Genomic DNA, 16,944 nt, shown 5'->3' on the forward strand with positions numbered 1-16,944 from the left:
CGTCACCGCAGCGAGGCGATGACGCGCGGACTGCGCCGCGCCTGCGCGGTGTGCGTAGGGGGGGGATGTTCACCCTCTAAGGCAGCGTCTGCCCCGGTGCGGGCCCTCCGCGGAGGCTGTTAGCGTGTAACTGCAGATAACGGACAGCTTTTAGCTTAAAAACAGTGACCCTGTTTTAAAAATGCTTAGTTTTTCTACCCCAAGCGTTGCGTGGCGTAACAAGTCCCGCTCAGAAGGACAGAAACTCGCCGACTTCACTTCCAGCCCGACGCCGCTCCCGTAGCGGCGGCTGCCGCCACCGGGCGGAGGCGGAGCCTCACGGCTTAGGCCCCGCCCACCGGGAGGACGCGGCACCGCCCCGCCGTTGGCGCAGCACCCTCCGGGACCGCGTCAAGATGGCCGCTCCCTCGCTGCTGGGCTGCGGCCGGGCGGCGACCCGCAAGGTAAGGGGTAGGGTGGGTGCCGGGCGGCGGGAGAGGGGCAGGGAGGAGCCTCTCGGGACGCTCCTACCTCCTCTCGGTGGCCGGTACCCGGCCGGTCACTTCCCCTTCCCCGGGCCCGTTGAAGGGGAGGTGCGCATGCGCGGGGGGGGAGGGGGGGTGTCATGGCTCCCATTGGGGCGCCCCGTGCCCTAGAAATCAATTTTGTCCCGCTTCGTTCATTTGCTTTTCGCGGTGCCTTGCAGGTGTTGCGGCTGGAGGCCCAGGGGCTGCGAGGGGCGGTACCCTCCGCGGCGCTCTGCACCAGGCCGGCCGGCTCCGGGACACCGCCAACGAGTAAGATGCTTGTTCGGGCCTGGGCGGTGGTGGGGTGTAAATAAATGGAAGCGGGTGTTCAGGCAGGAGGGCCTCCTTTTCTGATACTAAACCAGCGAGGTAGCTGGTGGCCTTCCCCTGCAGCCTGCCAGTCTCGGGAAGTTGCTGTGCCTAGTTATTGTGCCCTGACCATAAAAGTTTATCTGCCTATCTGAGGTTCAGGTCCCTCTGACTGTCATTGAGGGGGCAAAAAGAGCTTAGAAATGCTCAAGGTCGCGTCTTGGAACAGCAGTTATGTAAGCCACGGAAGTGAAAGGTCATCACCATGTAAGCTTCTGTTCAGGCATACTGCGTAGGAAGAAAACTAAAAGGTCTGGTAGGAATGGGTCTGCATGGGGTATAGTTATATGCATTGGCTATGCCACAAGCTTGTCACTCTTTCCTGTTTACCTTCACCTTAATACATTAGTTGCTGTGATGCTTGGCCAGACTTAAGAAGAGCTACTATTGCATTTCTCTTAATATAAAGAAGCTTTGCAAGTTGTCTGAAACTTGATGGAAATGACTGTAGCAAGTTATTTTTTTAATGAGGTGCAAAATCTGCTTTTGAACTTCAGGTGTTCCCCTTCGTCTATTGAAATGCTTGGATTATGAGGATCAAAAAGCATTACATTTTACAGAAGGAAGAAAGTACTTGCAAGATCCAAATATCTGCTCCAGGCAACAGTGTTGAGAAGCTGCAGAAAACTACCATGACCCTGTTGTGTTAAATTTAGTTACAGTGCTTCTTGCCCCACAGGTTTGCAGGCAAGGCAATACGTGGACCTGAATTTGGGTGCTTCAGTGCATTTGACGTTCAGAAGTATTTGAACCCCTTCTATCCCTGACCAAAGTCAAAACGTGAATACAAATTTCAGAGAGAGGTATCTTCTGAAAAATGCTGTTTGTAAACAGAGGCTCGCTGATTTAGTGAGTAGGATTCCCGTCACAAATTAGAGATGCAGGTGCTTAAACAGCAAAGCTTCATGGGACCACACATAGGAGTGATTGGAATTTTTGACAGCTGTTCAACTGTCAATTGGAATTTTTGACAGCTGATCACTGCAATAGTAGCTGAATGCAGACATCTGGCTTCTGATGTTAGCTGCTTAAATGCCAAGGCAAACAAAAGCTTGGTTGTTCCATTAAGAAAGCCTTTACTGCATAGATTTATATAAGCTTGATTGAACAACAAATGGCTTTTTACTAGATTTTGGGGGTTTTTACATTATTTTTAGCATGCTTGAGATGTACTTTAGCATCAGTTTCTAGATTCATTGTCCTCCAGCTCTCATTTCAGAAGGAGGCTGCTTAGGCCACCTCTGTCAGGCTGCTTAGGCCACCTCTGTCAGGCTGCTTAGGCCACCTCTGTCAGGCTGCTTAGGCCACCTCTGTCAGGCTGCTTAGGCCACCTCTGTCAGGCTGCTTAGGCCACCTCTGTCAGGCTGCTTAGGCCACCTCTGTCAGGCTGCTTAGGCCACCTCTGTCAGGCTGCTTAGGCCACCTCTGTCAGGCTGCTTAGGCCACCTCTGTCAGGCTGCTTAGGCCACCTCTGTCAGGCTGCTTAGGCCACCTCTGTCAGGCTGCTTAGGCCACCTCTGTCAGGCTGCTTAGGCCACCTCTGTCAGGCTGCTTAGGCCACCTCTGTCAGGCTGCTTAGGCCACCTCTGTCAGGCTGCTTAGGCCACCTCTGTCAGGCTGCTTAGGCCACCTCTGTCAGGCTGCTTAGGCCACCTCTGTCAGGCTGCTTAGGCCACCTCTGTCAGGCTGCTTAGGCCACCTCTGTCAGGCTGCTTAGGCCACCTCTGTCAGGCTGCTTAGGCCACCTCTGTCAGGCTGCTTAGGCCACCTCTGTCAGGCTGCTTAGGCCACCTCTGTCAGGCTGCTTAGGCCACCTCTGTCAGGCTGCTTAGGCCACCTCTGTCAGGCTGCTTAGGCCACCTCTGTCAGGCTGCTTAGGCCACCTCTGTCAGGCTGCTTAGGCCACCTCTGTCAGGCTGCTTAGGCCACCTCTGTCAGGCTGCTTAGGCCACCTCTGTCAGGCTGCTTAGGCCACCTCTGTCAGGCTGCTTAGGCCACCTCTGTCAGGCTGCTTAGGCCACCTCTGTCAGGCTGCTTAGGCCACCTCTGTCAGGCTGCTTAGGCCACCTCTGTCAGGCTGCTTAGGCCACCTCTGTCAGGCTGCTTAGGCCACCTCTGTCAGGCTGCTTAGGCCACCTCTGTCAGGCTGCTTAGGCCACCTCTGTCAGGCTGCTTAGGCCACCTCTGTCAGGCTGCTTAGGCCACCTCTGTCAGGCTGCTTAGGCCACCTCTGTCAGGCTGCTTAGGCCACCTCTGTCAGGCTGCTTAGGCCACCTCTGTCAGGCTGCTTAGGCCACCTCTGTCAGGCTGCTTAGGCCACCTCTGTCAGGCTGCTTAGGCCACCTCTGTCAGGCTGCTGCTTTCCCCTGCAAATGGTTAAGATGTATACGATATAGCTTTCTTTTTCAGATTGTAACTGGAACAGAGTGTGCTTTGATAAAATGGCCATGTTTGCTTATGAAGTCAGTGATGGGGAATTGTCCTGAAATTTCTGCATGCCATCTTTCTAAGCCTAAGCCTGAACATGTTTTAAACACATTTCCGTAATGATACTGATGTTACAAGCATCAGTAAGAATGTATCTGAGAATAATATTCTTGTTATTGAGTTGAATCTGTTGTCCTTTTGGTAAAGCAGTGCAAATACAGATCAGGTGGTACAAAGATTGAAGCACTCAGTACCAGTCGTATTAGACTTTATGATTAAAAGCTGAAACATACCTTTTTCACATATCCAAATATTAAAGTATTTTTCCAGTAATGTCTACTGTTAATGGTCAAGTTGAATGTTACCTGCCGCCTTGGTTTCTTAGGATATCTTAACATGAATATTACTTCTAGTTTTGCTCAGCTGTCTGTCATCCCTTTGGGCATCCTTGTGTTAGTTTGATCTTCCTGTATGCTTCTTTGAAGAACTTTTCCCTCCTTGCCCTGCACCTTCTGTCTGTCAGAGAGAATTATGTGCTTGAAATTATTCAAAAGTATTACTTGTATAGTAAGCTGATACTTTTTTTATTTGTACTTGTGGTAAGAACTCTGTATTTATTTCTTAAATACTTTGCTTTTAAATTCATGTGTCTGACTCTTCTGTGACATTTTCATTTGGACATTGCTAAAGACTTCCTTCTATTCAAAACTAATTATACTAACTCCTTGGATCATACAAGGTATTACTGTTAAATTAGTGAGGGGGGAAAATTGCATCTAGTTTATGGTCTTCTAAAGCAGATCTGGATTTCGAAACTGTGCAGATGAATCTGTACATAGACTAGAAATCTGTTGAATTACACTGCTGGTTGGGAGTGGTGCAAATCTTAATGGAGTTGGCTTTGCTATAGCAAATTTCAGCTGTGGTGTATCTTCCTAATGTGCTCCTAGTCCTCTTTGTCCTCCTGTTGTAACCACAACAGTATTCACTGTTGATGAGCCTCTTGAGGATATCATTGGCACAAGCATCCAGGGGGTATTTGGTATTCTCTGAAAGGGCCTGAAAGTTGTTACTGTCTCTTCAACTGTTGGCTCCATGTCTGGAGAATTTAGCTTAATGAATATCCATGAGGGAGAAGAAATGAAGGCAGGCTGGCATGAAGCATTAGGATATCTTCTAAGACTTTCTTTACAAAGAAGTCTCAAACCAAAAATAGGAAATGGTGACGGTGAAGACTGGAGGAGATAAGGTCTTGGTGAAAAAATGTTAAACTGTCTTAGACACAGTTCAGTTGGTAGGTCACATGGACACATGAACAAGTAATACTTTAATGTATGGCCTCAGGTATCTCTTATTCTGTTACTTTGTCTCTTGGGAGTCATCCCTCCCTACTGCTTTAAATAAAACTATTGCAAGAGGCTGGCTATTGCTATATCTGTTTACTATGTCTTCTGCTTCACTGGCAAGGGCATGGGCAACTGTTATCTCTGTAGCAGCATATTTGAAGGCCTCAGCTAACAAGCTATCTTTATGCTCATCTGAGATAGGAAGGTGTCTGTAAACCATTTTCAGTGATGCAGAATTGAAACACAGAGAAAAACTGCTCTTGTGAGGAGTCTGGCAAAGCAAGGAGGAAAAAGCATTATCTCGTGAGTTTCAGCATTGCAGCAGCAAAAATTGTTAAGTGCTAGCTAGAACTCTAGTTTCTTTAACTTAAAATGTCTTAAAACTTCTGCTTCATGATGCCTGTATTTAGTATAATAACTTTTTTCCATTTGGTTTCTGTACCAGATCATCTCAGAGAGTTAAAATTGTATGACTGAGATCAGTAATTAACAGTGGTGTCGGATATAATGATGATAATCCTTTTTATGCCGTTTCCTAGATGTAGTGGCACCACAGGGAAGCACCAAGCTGCTAGCCATCAAGGCACCAGCTGAATTTCCTAAAATGTTGTCTTCTAGCTCTCTCCTAGTATCTGAAAACAAAGGTGAGAGCACATCTAGTACTAACCTCAAGGAAGCTTCAAAACCTGCTGAAGACATGAGGATGTTCATGTCAAGAAAAACAGTGGTCGCATTTCCTCAGCGAGGAGTTGTTTCTCCTCTTGAGGAGGAAAACCTCACTACACCTGCAACAGAAGGAGGCTTGAGGAAAGAGTTAGTTGAGGAAGAAACTTCGTCTTCATCGAGCTCAGATTCTAGCTCAGATTCTGAGGAAGAAAAGGATGATGATGATTCAGAAGTTGCCATTAAAACCAAAGTTGAGTTTCCTAGACAAGATTCCATCTTTTCTGAGAACATAGCAGTAAAGGCATCAATGCTAGCAAAAGAGAACTTGTCCCAGAAATCCCACAAAGTGTACGTAGCTAGGAAGAAACCATGCAAACCAGAAACGGATGTGTCTCCTATCAAGCAGGTTGCATTTTCTAAAACATCACTCGGTCGTGAAACATCAAAATCCAAAGCAAGAGACCCCAAAGTAAAATCCGCTCCAAAAGCAGCAGATCAGCAGAAGCTGGTCGTAGAACCACATGTGGTTGAAAGCCAAGACCTGACCGATACCACTCATAAATCTGATTATTTGGAGGAAAAGTCCATTGGAACCCAAGTAGCAGCTCTTCAGCTGAAACCTTCATCAGTGACTCGGGAAGAAAAAAAGCAAAAACTGTTATCCAGAGGAGGAGAAGAAAAGGTTAAGGAGACACAGGAGTCAGAAGCAGAAGTAGTAACTGCTCCTAAACTAGAAGAGGTTTCTGAAAGCACAGTGTTGGTGATGGGCACTGCAGCAGAGGAGGAGACCATTCAGGAAGCAGGAGTCCAATCTGGAGAAAGAAGCACAATAGAGGGTACAACTTTAAATTGTTTGAACTGTATTGATTCATCTGGTCCTAGGGTTTAACTTTTTTTAGAGAGTTTTTAAATCTTCATGATTATCTGATCTTTATACTGAAGCTGTGTAGCAGTGACTTTCTGGAAGATAAATTCTTGTTCATTGCTAATTGTTAGATGTGCTCAGTAATGCTCAGTTTCCAGTTATGCTGTGAGAGGAAGTGGTCTTCATTTCACTGTATTTATAGTTTCATAAGCCAGTTACTTATAAAATGAAAACAAGATTGTTTCCACTGTGAGCAAAATCATGGGGTTTATGTGACAAAACTTGTTTTCCCTCTTCTCTCTTCTCAGAAGGATTTGGTCATTGCTTTTCTCCTGAGACAAATTTAATGCCATCTGATTTTTGCTTAAATCCTGCCTTTTCTCTTTCTTTTTTTAAAAAAAAAATAATCTTGCAGTGTTTCAGATTTCAGTAGAATTCAAGAAATCACAGTGTAATGCCAGAAACAGGTACTGATTCTGAGATTGGTAGGTTTTAAGCGAGTTGTATTGAAATAGCACAGAGTTGGCCTTATAACCCAGTTTTGGTAGTGAGTTGGGGAGAAGACGATGATAAATTTTAGGAAAGAGCATTGTGTATCATATTATCACTTTCCTAGCTATACTTTGCTATCAAACTTACCCTTGTTCTGTACTGCCAATCCTGTTAACTAGGTACTGATCTCATTCAGTGTATTTCAATAGCAAATGCCCCTCTGTCCTGATCTGTGGTGGCTTACCATTCCTGCCTTTCAACTTAGGCAGCATACCATTCTTAAGAACCCCCCCATCTCTTTCCTGAATTAAAGAATTTGCCTACTTGGAAGTAGAAGCAGCATATAATTGTAAAGCTGCTTGGATGTCATCCTTTCAGGAAAGGCCCTGGGTGTCCAGGTGGACACCAGGTTGAACATGAGCCAGCAGTATGCCCTTGCAGCAAAGACCATCAATGGTAACCTGGGCTGCATTAGGAGGAGTGTTGCGAGAGGCTGAGGGAAATGATCCTTCCCTGGTGAGATGCACCTGAAGTGCTGTGTTCAGTTCTGCTCTCCCCAGTGCAAGGGAGATGTGGAGCTACTGGAGAGAGTCTAGTGAAGTGCAGCTAAGATTATGAAGTACCTCTCCTGTGAGGAAAGGCTGGGAGAGCTGGGAATGTTCAGCCTGGAGAAGAGAAGGCTCAGGGGGGATCTCATCAATGTATGTAAATACCTGAAGGGAGGGTGCAAAGACGACAGAGGGAAGACTCTTCAGCGGAACCCGGTGACAGGACAAGAGGCAGTAGGTGCAAACAGAGACACAGGGTTTTGCCTGAACATCAAGAAACACTTTTTTTTTGTTTTTAATTACTGTGAGAGTGATGGTGCACCGGCACAGGTTGCCCAGATTGGTGGTGGAGTCTCCATCCTCGGAGACATTCAAACAAGCTGTCTGGATGTGATCCTGGACAGCCTGCTTTAGCTAACCCTGCATGAGCATTTAGGGCTGAGCCAGATGACCTCCAGAGGTGTCTTCCAACCTCAGCCATTCTGTGACATTGTGAATTGTCTAACCAGGTTAACTGACAAAGAATTGCTGTTGTCCATCAGTTTCCACAATACAGTGCTGAGTGAAAGACCTGCCTTCTGTTTTAAGGGGTTAGTTGACTCATAATTTGATATAAGTTGGAAGCTAAGCTTACCTTCTTCCCTGACTGCAACTCAAATGGTAAAATGCAGCACTGTTTGCAAGCGACATCTTCATTTACTTGTTCCTCCTTGCAGTCAGCAGCAGAGGCTTTCTTTAAAAAAAAAAAAAAAAAAAGAGAAAGGCTATTTGTACTTATCTACAGATGATGCTTTTCTCCCCATTCATTCACAGTGGAGTTCTAGATGCTCAAGTATTGTTATTTTTTTTCCTCATTGAAGCTGATATGAAGACCCAAAAACCAAGTTAACTTCAAGTATGAGAGGAGGGTCTTGGTCTTAAAATGTGCTAATGATCCAAGGTGAAGATTATGACACGTGAAAGATCTATGAAACAGCCTCTACTCTGATGCTGCAAATCCAGAATAAAGTTAAACCCATGTGACAAACTTTTCCTGCAGATCTGTATCGGTGAGGCAGTAGTACCACGGTGCCTCAGGCCCATCATCATCATAACCACACCAGCAAACCCCTTTTGGTAGGATCTGGCTTTGAAAATGTCACTTTTGCTGTTGAGCTCCTCTTGCTCTGTGGAGGTGGTAAGGCTGTGACAGCAGGGAGAGTTTCTGTTGGGTACATGATAGAGGACTCTGCTGCAGTGGCTGTAAGAGTGGTGGGGGTTAGTAAAGGCAAGTTCACACCACTTTACTGCTGGTATAATGTCTTTGGGTGCCAGAGGGTAGCGGAGAGTCAAACCTAGCTACACTGTGTTCAGGAGTCTCCCTGGTATCTCCAGGCATATCTTGTTCTCTCTTCCTTTTGAAGCCTTCTTTGAGAACAGCTACTGCTTTTCCATGTTTAATGATCACAGTTAGTGATACCTTCTGTAATCTGTCCTTCTGTCCTGTTCCTCTGTTCTTTTGTTCATCTGCAAACTGCAGCCGGCACACTGAAGATGTAAAAGCAATTTTTCCCATTACAAACCTGGATGTTAAGGTGATGTCATCCACTTTGTAAAGCAGGCATGCTAAGCAGTCAGCAGAAACTGCTGACTTTAACTGCTAAGCAAGTAGCAAAATAGTAGCATGGTAACTCAGAAATATACCTCTGATTCATTTTGGAAGAACATCCTGTGAAATGCTTGCTCTTTAAGAGAGAAAGCATAGCTGAAGTATGGGGAGGATGAACTCAGGGATAAATTTTTCATTCGAGAAGCCAAGTACAGTGTATTTGAGCAGGAAAAATGAGACTCCATCTGCTTTTCTTCCTGAGCATCTGTCTCTTAATTTGGAACAACTGTCTCTTGCAGGTTGAATGTACACTTGCCTACGCTTGCCTATTCTTGGGGCTATTTGTAGCAAAGACTGCATCATCTGGCTTTTATATCTGTAGTGTTGTCTCCTGTGGGCTGTCTCAGTAGGAACTGAGCAGTAGTCACAGGGATATTTCCTTTCATAGGTGGTGTGTGTTGTTTTGCTGAAACCATGGCTTAATACATTGCATTTTATAAGCAAGTCTTGCTAAATGTTATGGATATATGCTCTTAAACAGCGTTACGTTGCAATAATTATGTCATAATTAAAGGGAAATTCTGGTGTTCAGTTGCTTGATTTCTTGTATTTTTATTGTAGACGGTTGTATTACTAAAAGAAGCTTAATACAATCTAACCTAAACAGCTACATGCAAATTTATATGACAAAGCTTTTCACTAGATTATGCTGATGCTTTTCCTATTGTTAAAACTCTGGGTATATGAGAATAAATTAATATTGGGAGTAAAGTTTTATTTCTTGCAATTTCCTTGGTTGTAAAATCAGCCTGTAATAGGAACCTTTTACGTAAATGGTACTGCCTCAGTTTGCGCAATATTCTTAAAGTGTAAGAATTAATGCTGGATTTAATGTGAAGTAAGGAGTTCTGAATAACCTTATTAGGTTATTCTTTTAGGTAGAAGAGCTGATACAAAGTTCAGAAGGTTATGTTTAGAAGAAAGGAAATTTATATCAAAGGCTCTTGGCATATTACTGTTCAGCATAACCACATTTGAAATTAAACTATGGAGATCTTAGTAATTCCATCATTTATTCCCATGGAAAAGATTCAATCTGCAAAGTAGTTCTAATAGCTGTATCTCATGGTCTGACATGATGATACATCATTTGTACTCCCTCTTTGCCTCTCCTGCCTTGCTAAGAATGTCACCTACTGTTCTGGCTGGAGTGAAAACCAGGGCAACTCTGAAAAAGCAAGGAAATGCAGACATGTGTTCAAAATATAAATGAAATGTTCTGCCCTGTCCACCCCCAGGATTAGGTGGTAGGTTGAATTTTAAAACCTGTGCTGTATTAGATTACTTGTACTGATTTCTGTACCCCTCCTGCATACTAATGTGCTGCTTTAGGACCAAACAAGGTACCAGCAGAACTTGGCAAACTTACCCTTTGGTTATAGTTACTGACCTCTTTTTTTTAATGTTGACTGGATGAGGGATCATAGAATCACAGAATGGTTTGAGTTGGAAGGGACCTTAAAGATCACCTAGTTCCAACGCCCCTGCCGTGGTCAGGGGACACCTTCCACTAGACCAGGTTGCTCCAAGCTCTATCCAACCTGGCCTTGAACACTGCCAGGGAGGGGGCAGCCACAGCTTCTCTGGGCAGCCTGTTCCTGTGTCTCACCACCCTCTCAGTAAAGAATTTCTTCCTTATATCTAATCTAAATCTTCCCTTTTTCAGTTTAAAACTGTTACTGCTCGTCCTATCCCTACACTCCCTGATAAAGAGTCCTTCCCCATCTTTCCTGTAGCCTCCTCTAAGTACTGGAAGGATGCTACAAGATCTCCCTGGAGCCTTCTCTTCTCCAGGCTGAACAACTCCAACTCTCTCAGCCTGTGCTCACAGGGGAGGTGCTCCAGCCCACTTATCATCTTCGTGGCAGTATATGAAAGCTGGCTTGGTAATTAAGAATACTGTCCTCTGGTGTGTCATCTTTATAGTTACCTGTTACTGTTTGTTTTCACAGAGACCACAGCAGCTGCTGAGCCTCCTCCAGAAGAATTTGATAATTCTACCTACAAGAACCTTCAGCATCATGAATATAACATTTATACCTTTGTTGATTCTGTTGCGGCTCTCTCAAAATTCAGGCAGCCTCAGCCATCTTCTGGAAGACCATCACCAAGGCATTGAAAGAACTACATTTCAAACAAATGCCCAGGCAGAATGATAAATAGTTCTATTTAGCACTGTTGCTTTGTATTATAAATCAGATAATAAATAAATGAGTGATAAGTTCTTGCTTCATGGAGTTCCTCACTTCTTGGCTTATATGAATGAGCTGCAGATAAATCATAACCAAAACAAAATAGCTTTTCTACCTCTTAGTATATCTTTTTTGGTGATAGTGTAAAAAAAAAAGTCCTGACTTCTCAGTGTCTCCAAACTGTTGAAACTGACCATTCTGTCACTACTGTGCCATAATGGCCCTTGTGCATGTGCCTGTTCAGTATATGCCATGATTTTAATAGATATCATTACTGCTGTAATGCCCCAGGCTGTTCTCCTTGCACACAAACATGTTCCTAGCTCTGAAAAGGTTATGTTTACTCTGGATTTTAACTTAAAATCATTGGCTGGAAAGACCAATAAGAAGTATTTGTCTCCTGTGGCAAGAGTGTATGTTTTGTGTTAGTAGAGGAATGTAAGTTTATGTAATGTGCTTGAATCATCTCAGAACCTCTGCTGTTGTAAAGGGAGAACATCCAATTTTATTTAATCTTCTGTTGCGGGTTCTAGCATTCTGTAGTAATTGAAATCGTTTAAATGTAAGAGAATCTCAGTGGGCAGTTTCTAATGAACTATACTACAGTGATTAAACTCTGAGAAGTAGCGTATTTCTATGCGTAGAATCACTTAAATTTTATTTTTAAATATGATGAAAATAGCATTATGGTAAAATCAGATCCTGGTACTAATTGTTCAGTGGGACTGTGTTTCAGTTCCCTTTTTTTTTTTTCCCACAATAGAAGATTGCTGTCCAGCTTCACTCTCGCTCTGCAGAAAATGTGAGAAATGAGGCACTTTTCAATACATGTTATCAGCAGTTACAGTTGCTCTCAGTAAATTTTGTATTTCCATCCTATTAGTAACAGTCTTCTGCCCTCTGGGAAAACTGCCTTGATGACCACCAGCTGTTGTGGGTTTAGTTCCATTTTGGCTTCTTGTTCATTTTGGGGGGTTTTTTTGGAGTTAATTGGTCTTTGAGCAGTTGTGCTTGCAATAGCTCCAGCATTTTCCATCACCTGTCTGTATTCTTTCAAGCAACAGAATACGCAAGATCAAAGGGAAAACAGAGTCAGCTTTAGGAGTCTATCTGGATATTGGATGTAAATCCCTGGGTGCAATTAGTAGAACAGATATTTTATACTCTAACTTGGCAAAAATGTGGTAAGAAGGATCAAGAGGCCTACATCAATCTGCTGTGTAGAATTTTAATTCAGAAACCTCTGGCAAGCAATTTTATTGTCCTGTAAAAACTAAAAAGCATGTTACTGACTATGAAATTTAAAAATCAGCAAATGTATAAATCCATGTGCTTAGGAATAAAGAGCAGAAAGTCACTTTGAGACACCAGTGGCACCACATACACTGTACTTGTAAAAGGGAAATAAATTTGCTGTTAACATTAAAGAATAAGGAAAAGGGTCTTCCTTTATTAAGGGCCCACTGTAGGGCTCCAGGAAAGCTGCTGTCTTTTGTTATTAACTGAGACTGTTCTAACCTGAAGCCTGTAGCTTAGATCTGTGTTGGTGTTGAACTGTGTTCCTATCTGTCTTGTGATTACAGGAGGAGGCTGCAAATTGTTAGATAGAATGTAAACAGTAGAAGTTAAATGTAGTCCATTAATATGCTTATGTATTTACTAAATCTACCCACGGTAGCTGTGACTGTTAGCTGTTTGGAGTCCGACTTGTTCACCTTGTGCCGTTTTTATTTCTTAGGAGGGTTGGTGTTATAAACACTGACTTAATCAGCTAAGGAGGAGTGGGTTGAAACAGACGTGTGTCTTCCTTTCACTCAACTCCTGCACTTCCTTAGCTGCATTTCTAGCTAAGGAGATTCTAATTGGTATTTGGGCTGAGCATTTTGCTACCCTTGTTTCACGATTACAGCAAGAATTTATGGTGAATGCCCTTCCTATCTGTGTAATTCTGTCTTGGCATCTTCTGGTGATCTTTTCTGCACCTCTGAAATCAAGCTGGAAGTCAGATAACTTCATAAATCTTCTGCTACATATGGTGTGTGTCTTAGGTTTGTTCTGTTCAGTGAAGCAGTCTGCTCCAGGAAGGTCAGATAATGTGAGGAAGGGCACCAAGACATTTTCCCACTGTTGTATTTTCCTGCACTTCAATGGAAAAGGCTTCATTTTTTTTTGTACTGGGCTATTACCAGATGTTAATCTGTTTGAGTCATATGCTCGCATTTGAATTTCCATCAGGATGGGATACAATATGCTCAGATTCTGTAACATTAGTAACTTTGTCTTGCTGTGCTAGGTACTTTTCATACAGTCAGGGACTTGTTTTAAAGAATGTATAATCCAGGATATTAACATAATTCCTGGAAAACCTCATATATGAAAGAAATTAAGTGTCAGCTTAGTTTTTGTGAAAACCAGCTCTTTAAAATCAGCATAAACTTCAAAAGTGGGATTTTCAGTGTAAATAGTGTGTTACTGTGGGAGTACATGAAAATTTGGCAAGTGGAATTCACTAACTTCTCATTAAAAAGATGAAGCAACTACTTGTCAAAGGGAGTGGTTTTCAAACTTCAGGTCCTTTGATTTTTTTTTTTAGTGTAGCAAACTGCTAATAAAATTGCTTTTCATAATTTTCTTCCACTTACAGGCTTCAAAAGTAACTTACGAGCCCAGAAGTTTCTGGACAGCAGTCGAAAACCTGCTAACCCAAGGTCCAGAAGTAGCAATGCAAGCAGAGTTTGTGGTGATCGCTTTTTTGTTCCTCATGGTGCTTCCTTCAGCATCCAGTCATGATAAACATTACAATCTATAAGGCTATCTTTAAGATTTACTTTAAATTTGGGAAATGAGACTTTTAACGGGGTGCACTTAGAGATCTTCCACACTATGTCCCCAGCTTTCAGTAATCCAAACACATTCAGTGCATCTCACTCTGGTTTCATGTAAACACATAAGCCATAAAAAGCTGTCCTTAGTCTTTCCACCTGCCACAAGAGATGCCATCATCTCAGCTACTTGTACGATTATGCTGAGTCTGCTCTTAACATGTGAAGAAAAAATGGTAAGAAATTTTAAGGCTGTCTCGGGATGACATGCAGTTCTTCCTTCAGCTGCTCACAATAATGAGGAAGTGAGCTGAGAAGTCACCAGACTGTCCAAGTCTGCTGAAGATCTGTGGAAGAGCAGGACTTCTCAGCTTTACACTGATCTAAATCCCATAGCTCATAAAGTGCTTTGGTGAGATCTTGTGATCTCGCAGCATTTGGGAGGAAGAGTAGGAGAAGGTGGTGAGAGCAGCCGCTTGTCTGTTCCAAACAGTTGTAATTCCTGGTGGGTCCAATCAATAGCTATTGTGCAGTGAGTGAGGGAGTAGAAAGCATGCTCACGGTATCCTGTGGTATCATAATATCAGAATTATGCAAATAAAGGTTGGAAAAGAAGTCTTGAGATGATCAGTCCGCTGCTCTGTAGCACATGCAATTAGATCAGGTTGTCTTGGACCTAGTCCAGCTGAGTTTTGAATGTCTTCAAGGATGGAGATCCTACAATCTCTCTGGTAACCTTCTCCAGCATTTGAACACTCTCATGATTTTAAAAAAAACAAAGAATCCTTTACCAGTTATCTAATTGGAATTTTGGTTTTCTGACACCGATCCTTACTACAGGTCTCTGACAAGCTTGGCTTTGTCTTTTCTATACCTCCATGGAGGTAGCTAAAGGTCTCCCTTTTCTTCAGAACAGATAACGTCTGTTCCTTCAGGCTCATCTTGTGAAACAGACTCCAGGTCCATTTGCATCTCTGTGTGGTCACTGTGCACCTTTGGAGCATCCTACTCTGTTCTGTAGCAAAGCAGGTTGCCTAAGTTGTCTCTGACTGTCTTCCTCCCCATAGTTTATGCTTCAAGGTATAACATGCTAGAAGGAGGTTTATGTTAATTTTCCTAATTTTTAGTGTGGAATCTTCTGCAGTGAATGGGAAAGGAACTGGGAGACTCCTGTTCCTCAAGATGCTATGCAGTGACAGTAGTGCAGGGCAAGTTCAGGTCCCCACTGTCCTGCTGTAAAAACAAACAAAAAAATCTTGGAATTCTTCTTGGCCCAAGTATTTGCTATCTGCCTGTGTTTTACAACCCTCCTATTCTGTATTGTATGCTGTTGTTTGCGTACAGAGTTAGACAAAAGGAGCTAACACCATGAGGGTAATACAGGCACTTTAGTACAGGTCCTTTGAACGTTTGAGTGACTGACTACAACCATGGGTTCTTGTATTGTGGCTTTGTTCGTTTATTTGTTTTAATTTTATCCTTTGAGAGAAACTCCTCTAAATTCTGGATGATTTTAATTGAACTCTTAGGACTCTAAACAAAATATCCTGACAAGTTTCCAGATAATCCTTCTCCTCTCATGTGGTTCTATTTCATGGAATTCTAAATACTTATTTATCTTTTTCTATGATTCTATGGTTTTGGTGTTTACATATTATCCTCAGTGTTCATCTCAAGATGATACCACTCCAGATATAATCTGCACTTATTTTTGAGCTCCCCCTTTCTTTTTTTCTGCCTACACATACTCAATTACATTTGGAAACTCATACCCACCTCTGAAAGTCTTAGGATATGTGGCAGTTGTGGGATAGAAAAGACTCTGTTAATGCATAGTTAAGGACATAAGTTTAAGCATATATGTTTACAAACTCAAATACAAGAAGGAAGCCTACAGAGGGTGGAGGCAAGGACAGGTAGCCTGGGAGGGGTACAGAGATATCATTTGAGCATTCAGGGATCAGGTTAGGAAGGCCAAAGCCCTCACAGAATTAAATCTTGCCAGGGAAGTCAAGGGTGACAAGAAAAGCTTCTATAGCTAAGTAATAAAAGGAAGACTAGGGAAAATGTCCCTAGATTCCTTCCCTCTCCAGAAGGAAACTGGAGACCTGGTTATCTGTGATATCCAGAAGGCTGAGGTACTCAATGACTTTTTTGCCTCAGTCTTCAGCATCAAGTGCTTCAGCCATACCACCCAAGTTGCAGAAGGCAAAGGCAGGGACTGGGAGAATGAAGAACCACCCACTGTAGGAGAAAATCATGTTCGAGTCTATCTAAGGAACCTAAAGGTGCACAAGTCCATGGGACCTGATGAAATGCATTAGCAGGTCCTGAGGAAACAGGCAGATGAAGTGGTGAAGCCACTATCCATCGTATTCGAGAAGTTGTGGCAGTCCAGTGAAGTTTCCCCTGTCTGGAAAAGGGGAAACATAGCCCCCATTTTTAAATAGGGAAAAAAGGAAGACCCAGGGAACTACAGGCCAGTCAGTCTCACCTCTGTGCCCGGCAAGATCATGGTGCAGATCCTCCTGGAAAGTATGCTAGGGCACATGGAAAATAAGGAGGTGATTGGTGACAGCCAATCTGAATTGGAGACACATGGATTTAATAGATGGATTTAATAGATGGACCACTCAGTGGATTAGGAATTGTCACACTCAAAGACTTGTGGTCAACAGTTTGATTTCCAAGTGGAGAGCAGTGATGAGTGGCGTTCCTCAGGGGTCAGTATTGGAACTATTTAACATCTTTGCTGGTGACATGGACAGTGGGACTGAGTGCACCCTCAGCAGGTTTGCCAATGACACCAACCTGTGTGGTGCGGTCAACATGCTGGAGGGAAGGGATGGGCCATCCAGAGGGACCTGGACAGGCTGGAGAGGTGGGCCTGTGTGAACCTCATGAAGTTCAACAAAGACAAGGGCAAGGTCCTGCACGTGGGTCAGGGCAATCCCAATCCCAAATACAGGCCAGGGGATGAGTGGATTGAGAGCAGCCCTGAGGAGAAGGGGTTGTTGGAGGATGGAAAACTGACTATGAGCCAGCAATGTGCACTTGCAGCCC

At 43.5% G+C, this 16,944-nt stretch overlaps 1 protein-coding gene across 3 annotated transcripts; it reads left to right on the forward strand.

Annotated features, from left to right (window-relative positions):
• Positions 1-63: 63 nt before the first annotated feature.
• On the forward strand, positions 64-11,100 carry NDUFV3 (NADH:ubiquinone oxidoreductase subunit V3). Of its 3 annotated transcripts, none has more exons than XM_074904268.1 (4): positions 64-443; positions 686-776; positions 5,188-6,150; positions 10,820-11,100. In XM_074904268.1, exons 1-4 carry the CDS (start codon positions 396-398, stop codon positions 10,984-10,986), a joined length of 1,269 nt encoding a protein of 422 aa, XP_074760369.1. In that variant the 5' UTR covers positions 64-395; the 3' UTR covers positions 10,987-11,100. The 3 variants fall into 3 exon arrangements, with proteins under 3 accessions (XP_074760369.1, XP_074760378.1, XP_074760386.1); XM_074904277.1 differs by having other exon boundaries at positions 5,278-6,150; XM_074904285.1 differs by lacking the exon at positions 5,188-6,150 and having other exon boundaries at positions 686-787; positions 10,822-11,100.
• Positions 11,101-16,944: the final 5,844 nt, after the last annotated feature.

Source organism: Athene noctua, chromosome 1 (assembly GCF_965140245.1).
Source record: "Athene noctua chromosome 1, bAthNoc1.hap1.1, whole genome shotgun sequence".
Lineage (NCBI taxonomy): Eukaryota > Metazoa > Chordata > Aves > Strigiformes > Strigidae > Athene > Athene noctua.